The sequence below is a fragment of the Drosophila santomea genome, chromosome X (assembly GCF_016746245.2).
Source record: "Drosophila santomea strain STO CAGO 1482 chromosome X, Prin_Dsan_1.1, whole genome shotgun sequence".
Taxonomy (NCBI): domain Eukaryota; kingdom Metazoa; phylum Arthropoda; class Insecta; order Diptera; family Drosophilidae; genus Drosophila; species Drosophila santomea.
Window position 1 is genome coordinate 7,108,842 of NC_053021.2, and position 13,871 is coordinate 7,122,712.

Sequence of the window (13,871 nt, forward strand, 5' to 3'; positions counted from 1 at the left end):
TAATTTGTGCTCTCGAGACAAGAAATGCCACGCAAACAGAGACAAAAGCGTAAGGAGTGAGATGGGGCGAATGCCACAGAACGAGATGGAGAGATGGGAAGAGCGAGAGAGATAGAAAGAGAGAGATGGAGCTACATGTAGTGGAAGGGAGATGGAGAGAGAACGCAAAGTGGATCAGCTGTTCTTTGAGCCAGAAACGATGAGTGTTTGATGGCTTTAATGGTGGAAACTCGTCTAAAATAGTTGTTAAAACACGCAATAGGCTAACAGCTAATAATAACTGTGGGAATTCATTCATATCGCACACTTTAATCGCGTTTTGCTGTAAGTGAGTGATTCCAAGTGATTCCAGGTGATTCCAGGTGTTGAATGAATATGTCAAGCATTGAATAATTATTTGTAATTAACTTTTATGGCTTGTAAGCAATCTAAACAGCACTTCAAAAACAATCCCAGAAACAGTTACTTAGTAACATACAAACATAGTAACATCTCTTTTGATTTTGCCACTAAATTAGCCAAGTTCTGTCAACTAACAAACAATTAGCTATTAATTAACATCGCATATTCGTGACTGCTCTCAAAATTAAAACCTTGTGAGCGCAAATGCGTTAAGGTTTCATTAAAGTGTTGTTTATGATTTAAAAAAATTGTTAAACCAATATGAAATGTGTTTTATTATCAACATTTTACCTTCAGTTACCTGCAAGTATAAGGAACAAATCAAAGTTGATTGCCTTTGGGCGCATTAATGAATATTCAAAGCACTTTCATGGAAATACCCACTTGTATCTTTGGCCGAATGATTCATTTGCCAATTCCGGATTGCTGGCAATCTGGGTGACAGTTAAGTTCAACGATTAAATGCCACAAATGGAAACAATAACTAAACACGGTCGACAGCAGTCAACTCGGTGGGTTATCATCATATCGTCACTGACGTGTCTCGTCGTTTCGCTTCTATACCAAAATAACCACATACAACTATCTATCTATCTATCTATCTATCTATCTATCTATCTATCTATCTATCTATCTATCTATCTACATACGTCTAATATCCCGCAGACATACAAACTTAAACACAACTCAAACACACACACACACAGAGAGAGAGACACTTGAATATTAATGAGCTGAAATTGCACATTTGCATTTGCCCATTTAGTAGTTCAATGTACAACACACACCTTGTTCGCCCATCGATGAGTTATCTCAGTTTTCCCCTCGCACCTGTCGCACCTCATGAATTCAGAGAGAGCGTTGTATACTAAATTATAGCGACGTACCAACAAAAACAGCGACAGCCAATAGCAAAAAAAACTAATAAAAATAAAGCAAAAAAAAAGTAACAAAAAAAAGGAAAAAAAAAAAAATGAAAATGGAAAGGGGTAGTAGGGAAAAAAAAACCGCAAATGACTCATGACCATTTAGATTAGTGTTATTATTATGACAGTGGGCGTCGTGCATTCCCCTCAGTCAGTCGCCCATTCAGTCAGTCATTCACTCATTCAGTCAGTCAGTCATTCAGTTATAATAACCCCCGTATGTCCAAAGTCTGGGCATTAATATCAGACGACAGGTGGCGCTATCTAACAATCTAAAGTCAAGCTATAAATATCTGCACTTAATCATAGTATTTTGCCTGGGAGAACTGACATTTCGTGTATTGAGATGTTACAAATGAATCACACAGCTGGGAATCATACTTGATTACAGCTTGTAAGCTATTACATATATTTAAACCAACAACTTTGTTAATTTAATGATTTAGGGGGTATTTTTTTGTACTTTCTGCAAACGCGCAATTTTGGAAAGCCTGAAATGCTAACGTAAGCAGCTCTAATGCTCGAATATCGCTATTTATTTGCTTTTCATCTGCCTTTTTGTTATTTCACCTTTTTTTTTTGTATTTTAGCCAGCTGTTTTTACAGCTGTTCTCAACACTTAGTGAGATAGTCAGCAGTTTGTATTCTGGGGTTCTTTGTTCGCTTCTCGGGTTCTTTTTTTTTTGTTTTTGCACTTTTAAGCCACCGGGGGATATTTGATTTCAAACGCAACGTCAGCGCGTAGAAATTGTTATTTAAGTCTACTCAAATTTCAAGATATCAGCAAAATGCTGAAATTGTGATGAGAAATAAATGGGAAAGGAAATCTGATCATCCTCACCTCCCCACATCCCCATTTTCCCATTCCCTTGTGATCTTGAACATTTTTGTTTGTATTTTTCCTAAGTTGTTTAATATAACATGTTTTAAAAGCTCCTAAATTGAGTTTATTGCCGCAAAAGTATAGTTATTCATTAAATGAAGCGGTTACTATAACTTCAAATCATCGGTATTTCCTTGCAAACTGAGAAGATAGAGATTCTGAGATCTCGTACAACTGCAAAAATTCTGGGAATTAATAAACGTAGAAACATATGTACATGTGTGTACATAAATTGTGTGTGAACAAGTCATCCCACTAACTTGCGAATTTTCACACGAGGTTGCGAAAGCAATTTCCCCTCTATTCATACAGTAGATACAAAGATACAAAGATGCAAAGATACAAAAAAAGATCTACGATCGAAAGGGACTACAACAGCATAATGGGCACCCCAATTCCCAATCCCAGCCCATCTCCTCTATTTTCATAGCTGTACATTGAACTTTTGCCGGCACATGGTTACAAAATTACTCACAAATGTACATATACATATGTACATATACATATGCACCTATGTGTGTATCATTTTATGGAAAGGGGTGTGATTAGGTGCGATTTATGGCAGGCTTTCGCATGAAATTCCACTTGAAAAGTATTAGAAACGACACGTTTATTTTTTTGTAACCAAAATAACAACCTCTGACTAAAGAGTATCTTTAACTTATTAGATACTTGATTAATACTCTATTAAAATAATTTAAAAAGGTATATAGTTTTCCTTACAATTGTTTAAAATAATTTCAATTACGCATAGTATTTTTTTTTTAAGTTTTCATTAAATAGTTAGCACTTTATTTTCGTTAAAAACCAACTAATATTCGCTATCAAGTGGGGTATCAAAATAGTAGTTTCATCGCTCTTTCTACGCAGTGTCCAAAATAAAACGCAAGTGTTCGAGTTTCTATGGAAATGTATCTTTATCTAATCGAGGTTGTAAAACAAAGGTAAATAGAAATACTTCCACCTCACCCCGCTATCTTCTTTGCCACCCTGACGATCTACTTTTGTACACAAAGTTTATAAAAAAAAAAAGGAGGAAAAGAAAAAAACACAATAAAAATGCGCGCCAAAACGGGGCCATGAATTAATCTGTTTCTTGTTGTTTCTATTTTATAGGACACAGTACACATACGTGTTTTTTTTCCTATTTTATTTTCCATTTTTTTCCATTTTTTTTGTAATCTAATCTAAAAGCAGTACCGCGTAAAACAAATAAAACACAATAAAAGCCATAAAACTTATCGCGATTTAATCTAGTGGCAATGCAGCCGTGTGTGTGTGTGTTTGTGTCTGTGGTACATGTGCATGTGTGTATGTGTGTGTGTGTGTGTAAACAGGAACGTGACATTGGTAGAACGCGATGCGTGGCGTTATCAATAAGTATACGCTTACGCTCACTCTTATCACAATCGATTCACGATTGAACACGGAAGAGGAACAAAAACAAAATGTATTGAAAGCAGCAAGATAAAGGAATGTTTACTATATATACATGTCTATCTATACATATATATATATATTGCATAAAGAGCTTAGAAAAAAGTCGGGCAGCTGAGTTAGAAAATTTGGGTCATAAAGCATTCAGATTGATCACCAATCTACATCAATTTATAACTCTAAAAACAATTTATTATTATTATATTATTATCCATATAAAACATTTCAATGCATTTCGATAAGGCAAAAGCACATCCTTCGACGAAGAACGTTGGAGTTCCGATACACGTAATACGCGTTAATTACCCATGAGTCCATAACTCGGTTCTCATTGCTCGATCGATCGATGGATGGGAATAAAAGTAATAAAAATAGATGCGATTATGCAAAGACGTATCAAATATTCAACGAGCAATCATCATCAAAATTGAATGACAGCCAATGGAGAAAAAAGGGGAGCAGGGGGGTTGGGAAAAACGGGGCGGGTTCATTAAAGTTTCAATCGCTGAGAATGCGAACAAATGTCGTTTTTAGCATGCGTCTCTGTCTCTATCTCTCTTTCTGTCCCTCTCTGTGTCGCCTTCTCCGTCTCCGATTAACTGTAAAACTACTGCTCAATGGAGATGTACGTATGCATGTATGAACGTGTTGGAAAATAATAGCTTGAGAAGGATGCGGAAAGGGGAAAGGGGGCGGTGCGGTGCGGTGCGGTGCTGAGCCGGCATGACTCAGAGAACTTTAACCGTTTTACGTGGCCTCGAGTGTGCGCTCGTTTTTCTACAATGTGTGTATGTGAGGTATTGTGTTGCAGACACAGATACAGATACAGTTGCAGTTGCAGATACAGATACAGTTGCAGACAGTGATACAGATACAATTGCAGTTGCAGATACAGATACAGTTGCAGTTTCAGATACAGATACACTAGAGATATACAGCTGGGGTCAAAATGTTAAAGACCTCGGAGAATTTACAATGCGAATATAAATCAGTTCAATAGAAATATAACAGTCACAAAATACCTCAGCAACTGTTATATTCTCGCCGCCTGCAACATAATATCGATACTTTGCACATTACATATTTCGATATTTTCGATATATGAACGTTTTCCATAGTTTGTAAACCTTCGATACCACACTTTGTTCGTTTTCCCAATGAATTTGCAATACTTTTGATATCTTTAATGTGTCAAACCTTGCGTTCGTTAGTTTTAAGTGATCTTTTCGATGACAAATTGCACTTTTAACTATTACATTTTTAAATCGATACTTTCGATACACACACTCACTGCGTAGCGCTGCTATTTAATTGACTGCAAGTGTTTTGCTCTGAGCATCTCATTGCCTCATTTCGTCTCTATTTTTTTTATTTTTCTTTTTTGATCTATCGGTCTCCGTTTTGCCCTCTTCGCCCGTGGCTCTTGCGTCTCTTTCACCCGTCCTCTATTGCCCACTCTGTCTAGCTTGGGGTCGTTGCAGTGCAAAACTATAGTTGAAGGTGATTTCATAATGAGTCTCCCCTCCTCCTCTTCCTCCTCTCTCCTCTCTTCTCTCTATTTTTTTTATAGCTTTTTGCATTTTTCCTCTGGGGCCGCTGCACTTTTTGTATTGTTGCGCTTTTAGCAAAAATAGACATTGTCTGGACGGCGACGTCGACGTCGACGTCGACGGTGACTGCAAACTGCGACGTTGGCATCGACCGCGTCAATTGTTAATTATACTTGGCTTTTCTCTTTTTTTTTATTTTTTGTGTTTTCCCCTCCTCGCTTTCTTTAATTATATTTCATTACGTATGTACATTTTATTGGCATTTTTTGTGTTTCGCTTTTCCTCTCGCTTTTGTATTTTGTCTTGTGTTTTTTTTATTTCTGCTGTTATTTTGTGGTGGAGGGGAGGAGGTGGGGGGTTTTGGGGGGTCACTCACCAAGTGCAAATGCTTCCCCAATGTGCTATAAAATTATTGGGATAGGTCGGGGGATATCATGATATGTATGAGCAACGTATGCGCAATATGCATGTTCGAATTGTTCCAGTTAACAAAGATGATAATTCTTCTAATAGATATTCAATCTAAAAGCATTTGCAAATTACTTCTTCAACTAAACTTTTTAGTATGTTATATCGACTGAACAGCGCATAAACTGTTAATAAAGTTGATTACATAGTCATATTATTGCAGTCTAAGACTCGAAATTCCTTGAAGGAAGTTAAACGTCGTTAATTAATACTTGAAACCAATTTGAAAACAATCAAATATTCACATGTGTGTTTGTTGTGTTCTTTTGGGGGGCACATGAATATCAAACGCAAATGGAAATATTGAGGAAAATTCCAACGAAAATCGTAATTCTAATCGAGCGAAAAGTTTGCCCAGCAAGCAAGTTCAAATTGATTTACAATTCCCCAAATGCAATCTCCAATTGAAGTTCCATTTTTGGCTCCTTCAATTTCCTTCAGTTCCTAAAAGTTTCACAAAATACAAAAAAAAAATAAGAGGAAAATTTAAAAAAAAAAACAACGAAAAACGTGGAAACTACTTCCCTTCAAATATTCAAAATGGAAGTTCAAAACTCCTGCCAAAGTTATACAAACTACAAAATAGTTTTGGCTCAACAAAGCGCAAAAAAAATGAGGGTAAAAAGCAACTGAAAAACTAAAACTAAAATGGGCGAAACTTTTTCTTGGTTTGAATTTTAAAGTCTGTGGGAATGGGTATGGAAATGGGGGCGTGAATGGGGGCGGGGCCGGTTCTTTGTTTAGTTTTATAGCTGCATTTTCAATAACAAAGGCATCGCAGTGCGAGTGATACCAGATACACAAAGGCGCAAAAAGATACAGATACATTTGTATCTGTCGACTTCTCCATTATTCGCTTTTCGCTACCCACAAAGACCAGCCACAAAACACAATATCGAATGTTCATAAGTAAATAAACTTAACCCAAGAATCGAGTGGTTTTATTTGTTTTTTATTTTCTCGCCACGCTAGTAGTAAACTTCCCTCTTGGAATTGTAATGCTTTGCCAATTAGCAATATCAATTTCATTTTGGCTTGCGGATTTCCGATGTTTGTTTATTTGTTTGTTTACGCAAAGCTGTTCCATTGTTTTTTTTTGCTTATATTGCATCTATTTTTCTTGCCCTGCTATTTGTGCAATGTGATTTCTTGGAAAATAAACTGTACGATATGCGTATACACTTCGAACAAATATGTTTAATTTTTCTAGTTTTTAAAATTAGTTTTTAATGTTTTCTTTAACTAGTTTACTTTCAAACCATTAAAAATGTTTTAAAAATGGCACAAAAGTGAGCGGTGCAAAGGGGGGAAATGGAAAAATCAACAAGAGGCAGGGAGGTAGATGGGAGGGGGGTGAAGGGTGGAGCAAGCGACAGAGTGACAAGCAAACAGCAACAAAAACACACACTTGACTGACATACACTATGCAAGTGCATGTGCATGTGTGTGCAAAGTGCCGGGTCGATAAACAAAAAGTTAAAAAATATACAAGCAAACAAATGTACATACATATGTACAAACATACATATATAAAAATAAGAGAAGAAACGGCGGCAGCGCTGCCCACGTCGACGTCGACTGCGCTGCCAGCTGACAGCGGGCGTCGCGACGTCGCATTTGAGTCATTAAATATTTTGCAACCTTGACCGTTCGAAAGCGATTAAAATTGTGATGTGTCTGTGTGTGTGCGAGTGTGTGTGTGTGTAAAGCGGCGGCATGCAATTGCAGCTGGAAGTGTGCGTGTGTGTGTGTGTGAGTAGCCCCTTGTGAATGAAACAAAAACTGTTGACATTTTCCAAGGGGGCAAGCAAAGCAAGAAATGCGAGATTCACACTGCCCCAAATGCAAACAACATTTGCATATCGATAACACGGATGCTAGTGTTGGCAGGGAAAGGGTAGGAAAAACCTTGGAAAAGCGCAGAAAAAGAATTGGACTACCGCTTGTAAGTGTACGGAAAGAAAAAGGGGTTCCAGTTGAAATGAACTGCAAAATAGAGTTTATAACAAGCGTAGCTTCAACAGAAATCTATTTTCCTTTGTTATCGATAACAAAACATCGATTTAAAGCTTTTCAATTGAATGGTACGTACATGTCTTATAAAATCATCATTATAGCAACGCAATCATAGGAATATTTTGAAAATAACAACATGAAGTGAAGAAAACCCATGAGAAAAGCCTGCTAATTTATTTATTTTATTTATTTATTATTCTGCGGTAAATTTCTAAAAGTTAGATAAAAAATGTCAGGTATTTGAGTGTGTTTATTTTGAGTTTTACGCTCTGCTCATTATCTTAAACAATTGTATGAGCAACATTTGTGTAGATTTTCTTTATCTGTGTACTCCAGACACATCAATCACCGAACTTTTTCCGCAAGCAATAGATGTAGATACATAGATACAACTGCTTTTCTCTTTTAAATTGCGTTCTAATTTAGCAAACAAGCAAAAAAAAACCAAAGAAAAAAAAAAAAGTTTTAACAAAAGAAAAAAACCCAAGCGAACATAAACAAGCTGGGAAAGAGAAAATAATTTTGGTCCATCGTCAGCAGCAAAATTATCTTGCCTTTTAACATTAATTTGCTTTTGTTATACATACAGTGAACACACTGAGACATGAAACCCCCTGAATAAAAAGTTTTTTCATTTTATATTTCTTTCTGTAATTACACAAAAGGGTTTAGGCTATGAAAAATAATTTATAGAAATCTGTTTTTTTAGGAATAATTTAAAGATTTTTCTCAAAAGCAATCTACATTTGTTGCCACTTTTCCTCTTGCACCATTTGTTTTCCACTAATGGTTGGTGTCCTTTGGGGCGGATACGAATTGAATGGAATGGAATGGAATGAAATGGAATGGAAGGCAAAGAAAAATAAAGGAATGGAATGGCAGAGAAGAAGGATGGAGGACACATCCTCTATTGCGGTTGCCTTTTGCTGCCTCCACTGTAATCATTGTGGCAGGTCAATGGTGTTAAATTACATATAATTATTTTTAGCTTTTCCTTATGCCCGTTTTTATCGCCTTGTCTGTGTGTCGTCTTCCCTTCTCAAATGCTTTTCACTTCCCACTTTGTTTTGTTTTTCGCTTGTCTCTAAGCCACAAAATCGTGAAACCGTGTACCTTACCATCATCATTATCATCGACAACATTATCATCATAATCATCATCACCATTACCATTGTCATTATCATTAGCTTGTGTTTTTATTTGTTATGTTTTTCCGCATCTTTTTCAACTCTTTTTTTGTTTTTGTATATCTCATATTATCTTACACTTTTTGCAATGACTCATTTGAAAATGCAAATAACGAAATCATTGAATGTTGCTAAACGATATTTGCGTTTTTAAAAGTTCCCAAATGCGGCGTTCCGCATAAAAATATTGTATAACTAAGGTAATGCTGATTGTTAGTGAGAACTTCAGATTTTTAAAGGCTTTCAGGTTTTGTGACTCTTATTATTGAATGAATGTAGAATGTATTACATATAAATTCCAGTTATTTTCATCTATATCTATATGTATTTTACAGGTAATTAAAGTCTTTTATTTTCTTTTTTTCTAATAATAATCGAATTTATGCAACTTTTTGTGAACTTAGTTAAATGCCACCTGTTTCCACGACAACAACGGAAATGGAGCATTAGCATAACTTTGGCTTAAACCGGTTTATTAGTATGGTAACACAAAATGCCATTGAAACGAGTCAAGGTCAAGCAAGTGCGCCCAAAAACAAAACTGATAACAAAACTAATAACAAAACTAAAAACAAAATTAAAAACAAAAGCTAAAAACAAATCTAATAACAAAACTAAAAACAGAACTAAAGCAAAGCAAAAGTTTGAACACGTTTCTCGGCGAAATAAATGAAATCCTTTTCCGTTGAGACCACAAAAAACACTTGAAAGTTGCAATCTTAGAAACATAAATAAACTTGATATGCGAGTTTAAAATTTCACGGCACATCGGAATCTAATCGCAATTGCCATTATTCTGCGAATTTTAATTGAAACGTCGACTGATAAATGAAATAAATCTAGGCAAACACACTCGACAATTTGACAGCTAAACAAATTCGATATGATTAGTTAAGGATTTTCCCTTCTAAAGTCAAAGTTAATGTTAAATAAACTTTGGTGTTCTAGGGCAGGAAATATTGAGTCGAAGTAAACTAGTATTAATAATTTCCCATTAACAAGAACCCATTTACTCCATTTTCCACCCATGAAAATAATAAAGGAACTTATTTACTCAATTTTCCAAAGGAAGCTAACTAATTGATAGATAGAAAACTACTTTGTGTCACAGGAAGTTAGCACTTATAATTGCTTGATGGAAACTAATAATGCCCGGCTGGGAAATGCAATACATCGGCGAACTTGAAGCTTTTGCTTTTCTGATTCAGTAAGTTTAGTTTATAGTTTAAACTCACAGCGGAAATGGCATTTTAAGCAGATTTGCGCCATTGGCAACCAAGCGGAAACTATATAAATCAAATATAAACAACAAGGAGATGAAAAATCCAATAAAAAGAACTCTGAAGGAGATGAAAAATCAAATAAAAACCACCTCTGAAGGAGATGCAAAACAAACTAGTGACGAATGATTTGACATTCAACCAAATATATAAACTAGGAAAAATTCGTTCATGAAATCAGAAAGATTCCATAAATTCCTTCTTGAAATCAGAGAGAGCCCAGTGTCATTTGTATAAGTGCGTTTCGTCACTATGTGATGCACTTTTCAGTAGAACTTTTACATTGTTTCGTGCTTTACAGTTGTACATTACGGGAAAAGTATGACTCATGCCACCCAGTACGTCCCACTGAAGGTGAGTGGAAAAGTGGGGAAAGTGGAAAACTGGCTGCCAATAGGCTGGAAAAGACAGCAGACAGGAAATGAGCTTTGCGGCGGAAATTTACCGCGTTGAGGAAATGGTTGCGTTTGATTGCCGCTGCCTGCCTTTGCATTAGGATGCTTCTTCTTCACTCCAACTCCCCCTCCCCCTCCCCCCTTTCGAACCGCCCCTTTGGCCGAGTTTTTTGTGGCCAACTTTGTCACACTCACCTGTGAATGGATGCTGCATTTGATGGCAGGCGTTGCTGATACGCGGACATGTTGGAAGCCTGTTGCTGTTGTTGTTGCTGCTTTTGGTGTTGCTGCTGCTGCTGTTGCTGTTGCGTCGCTTTATTTTGCTGATTAGAAATGCTGATAGATGATTGATGCAAATGATGGGACGTTGGTACATTATCATGCTGCTGCTGCTGCTGCTGCTGATGTTGTTGCTGCTGCTGCTGCTGCTGCAGCTGCTGCTGTTGTTGCTGGTTGCTGCTGGCAACAACACGTTGCTGCTGATGATGATGCTGCTGCTGCTGCTGCTGATGGTGTTGTTGCTGCTGCGCACCGTTTGGTGTGTTGTTGTTGCTGCTGTTGTGGCTGCTGCTGCTGCTGCTGCTATTGTTGTTGTTATTAGTGTTGCTAGTGTTGTTGTTGCTGCTGCTGCTGTTACTGCTGCTGTTGTTGTTGTTGTTTGTGGGCGGCGGAGCACCGACCTGCACTGAAGTGGAGCGTATAGCTGCTTCCATTTCATGCCGAACTCTTTTGGCTTAAACACTTGTTGTTGGCCGCAGAATTGATTGATTTGCTAGTGGTTGTTGTTGTTGTTAATGTGTTGCTGCAGTTGTTGTATTTGTTATTATTACTTTTGTTGCTGCTGCCGACAGTTGCAACATTATTGCACTGCGACATTCTCTCGGAAGTGCCCCACAAAAAAATTTCGCTTTAAAGCTAACACTATTTTTTCTGTAATTTCTGAAATTTGTGTAATTTGGTAACTTTTCTCTTCAAGTTTAACTAACTTAACTTTGTGTAAGTTGCTGTTGTTGCTGCAACTGGGCAACTGCAACAGTTGCCTTAATGCGATTGCATTCTATTTTTCATTTATATATTATATATATTTATTTTGGCTGCACTTTTTCTTTGCACTGTAAATCAATTGATTGGATATATATGTAGAGATTTTTCTTTTTTCTCTTGATTTATTCTTTTTTATCTCATATATTTACACACACACTGCGCTCTGTAAGAAAAAAGGATGTTGGCACTAAATATTATTTTCCATTTCATTTATTTATCATTTCATCATTTTGCATAATTTTTTTGTATTTCATTTAATTTTTTTTTATTATATATTTTTATTTTGTTTTATTTGTTATTTGCATTCACATCACTTTGGCAAATCATACAACAAAAATGCGAAAAAAATAATTGTGTTTGGCATTTGGCAATTTAACACTTTTAAAAAAGTAAATCTCGGCAATTCCGATATATGTAGATGTGTGCGTGTGTATGGCATATATATAAAAAATAAGCTTGGATTTTATAATATGATTATTCATTTTTTGTTAATCCTCCAAACGAACCGAGCCAAAAAACACGACAACGAAAACGAAACGAATTTTTCCATTAATTAACAGCTTTGCACACTTCTTTTTTTTCCAGCTCGCTTGCCATCTTGCTCGCTCAGAGCTCGCTTTATCTCTCTCTCTAGCACAAGACGACACACACCGAAAAAAAATAGGAGGCATAAACAAAAGAAGTTTACTTCTATTTTATCATCCATCCAATCCGTCCCGTCCGTCCATTTCGACCTGCAAAAAACGAAAGAAAGAGAAACACACTCTGATTAGTTGCAAAATATCAACACACAAACAAACAAGTTAACAAAAGGAAAAAAAAAAAAAAAAAAAGAATAACGATAGCAGGCATAGCAGGTAAAATGATTAGAAAATCGATAACGGCCATAAATATTCCAGCAGATAATGTTCCCCCGCCATGACACGCTCCCAAAAACACCCCACCAAATCAAAAAAAAAAAAAAAAAAAAAAAAAATTTGCGACCGGTTTGAAGTGCAGAGCGCATTATCGCGTCTGCGATTATTTCTGTCATTGAATTGCCACAGCCATCGCAACTTTTGTTATCGACCCGGGGAGCTTAAGGTATTGCTATATTGGTACATATATTAACATTTACGACCCAAAGTCTTCTAGTTTGGGCACTTAAACGGCAATGGGAAGCAAAAGTACTGTTAGTTAGGGAGTACTTCAAAGGGCAGCGATTGCACCTGATTGAGTTATCGATCGATTATATCGATTTTTAAATCACCAAGATCGCTGCCAAGATTCACAAGTTTTGATTCGAAACTAGCTAGCAACACGAACGGGAAATTGTCTATTCTGTATAATATCCATATGTACATATTTTCAATCGGCGTTTTTGCCATAACTTGGCCAAAAGACTGTTTTGTGCTGCTAATAAACATAGCTAACTATGTTTGTCCCTACTTTTTCGATTTTGGAAAAAAAAAATTGACAAATTTTTGCATTTTCGATAAGGGGTAACATCATCAAAATTTGCGAAAAATGGCAATAAATTAGCATTTCAATATATGTACATTGATCGATAGGGAATTTTGTTACGAATTCAACGAGGTATGGCATTCCACTTTTGGACAAATATTTTCACTGATATCGAAAAAAAACGGATTATTTTTTATCAAAAAATCGAGAAAAAAAAAAAATGTAATCTGATTTTTTCAATCGGGGTTTTCGCTATATTTCTAGTTTTTTTCAGCTTTTTTCTAATGAAAAACCCATGTTATTAAATTAAATGAATTAAATTTTTTTTTATTAAAAAATTAATTTGTTTTATGTTTAAACATATTACAAACATTATAAAATAAACAAAACAAATGTTGCACCTCTCTGTTAGTGCGTTTGATACATCATATATCTTATTTAAAGATATAATTAAAGATGGGAAATCTAAAGGTCATTTTTAATAATCTTCTCCATTGTCAAGCAAGTATTTTTGATGATTACTAAACCACTGTTCATTAAATTCGCATTATTTGTTTGAGATAAAAAGCATTTAATGATTCAATTCATATTCACTGACTTTGCTTGAAAGCCAAGCAAAATGATTCAACACATAATATATTTTCGTAAAATGGAAACCGAAATTTAATTAATATCCGGAATTTGCTCATTAATGGTTTACGATTGGTTTTGCCAAATTGGTTTGTAAATAATACTGTGCAGCATTCATATGAGAAATGCAATACATTTTACACAGATATGTATGTACATGATATATATTACATATATATTACATATATATACATATATAAATACTTATAT

The 13,871-nt window shown here is 35.7% G+C and overlaps 1 protein-coding gene across 4 annotated transcripts in view; it reads right to left on the reverse strand.

Moving 5' to 3' along the window:
* The window catches only part of LOC120457137, a 60,655-nt gene that overhangs the window by 37,184 nt on the left and 9,600 nt on the right, over positions 1–13,871 (reverse strand). The window contains exon 2 of one of the 4 annotated variants that reach the window (XM_039644381.2): positions 10,741–11,483. In XM_039644381.2, the coding sequence (XP_039500315.1) occupies positions 10,741–11,257 (517 nt within the window). In that variant the 5' untranslated portion in view covers positions 11,258–11,483. Of the gene's footprint in view, positions 1–10,739; positions 11,752–13,871 lie in introns of all 4 variants that reach the window. The other 3 variants (XM_039644380.2, XM_039644379.2, XM_039644382.2) reach the window with 3 other exon arrangements.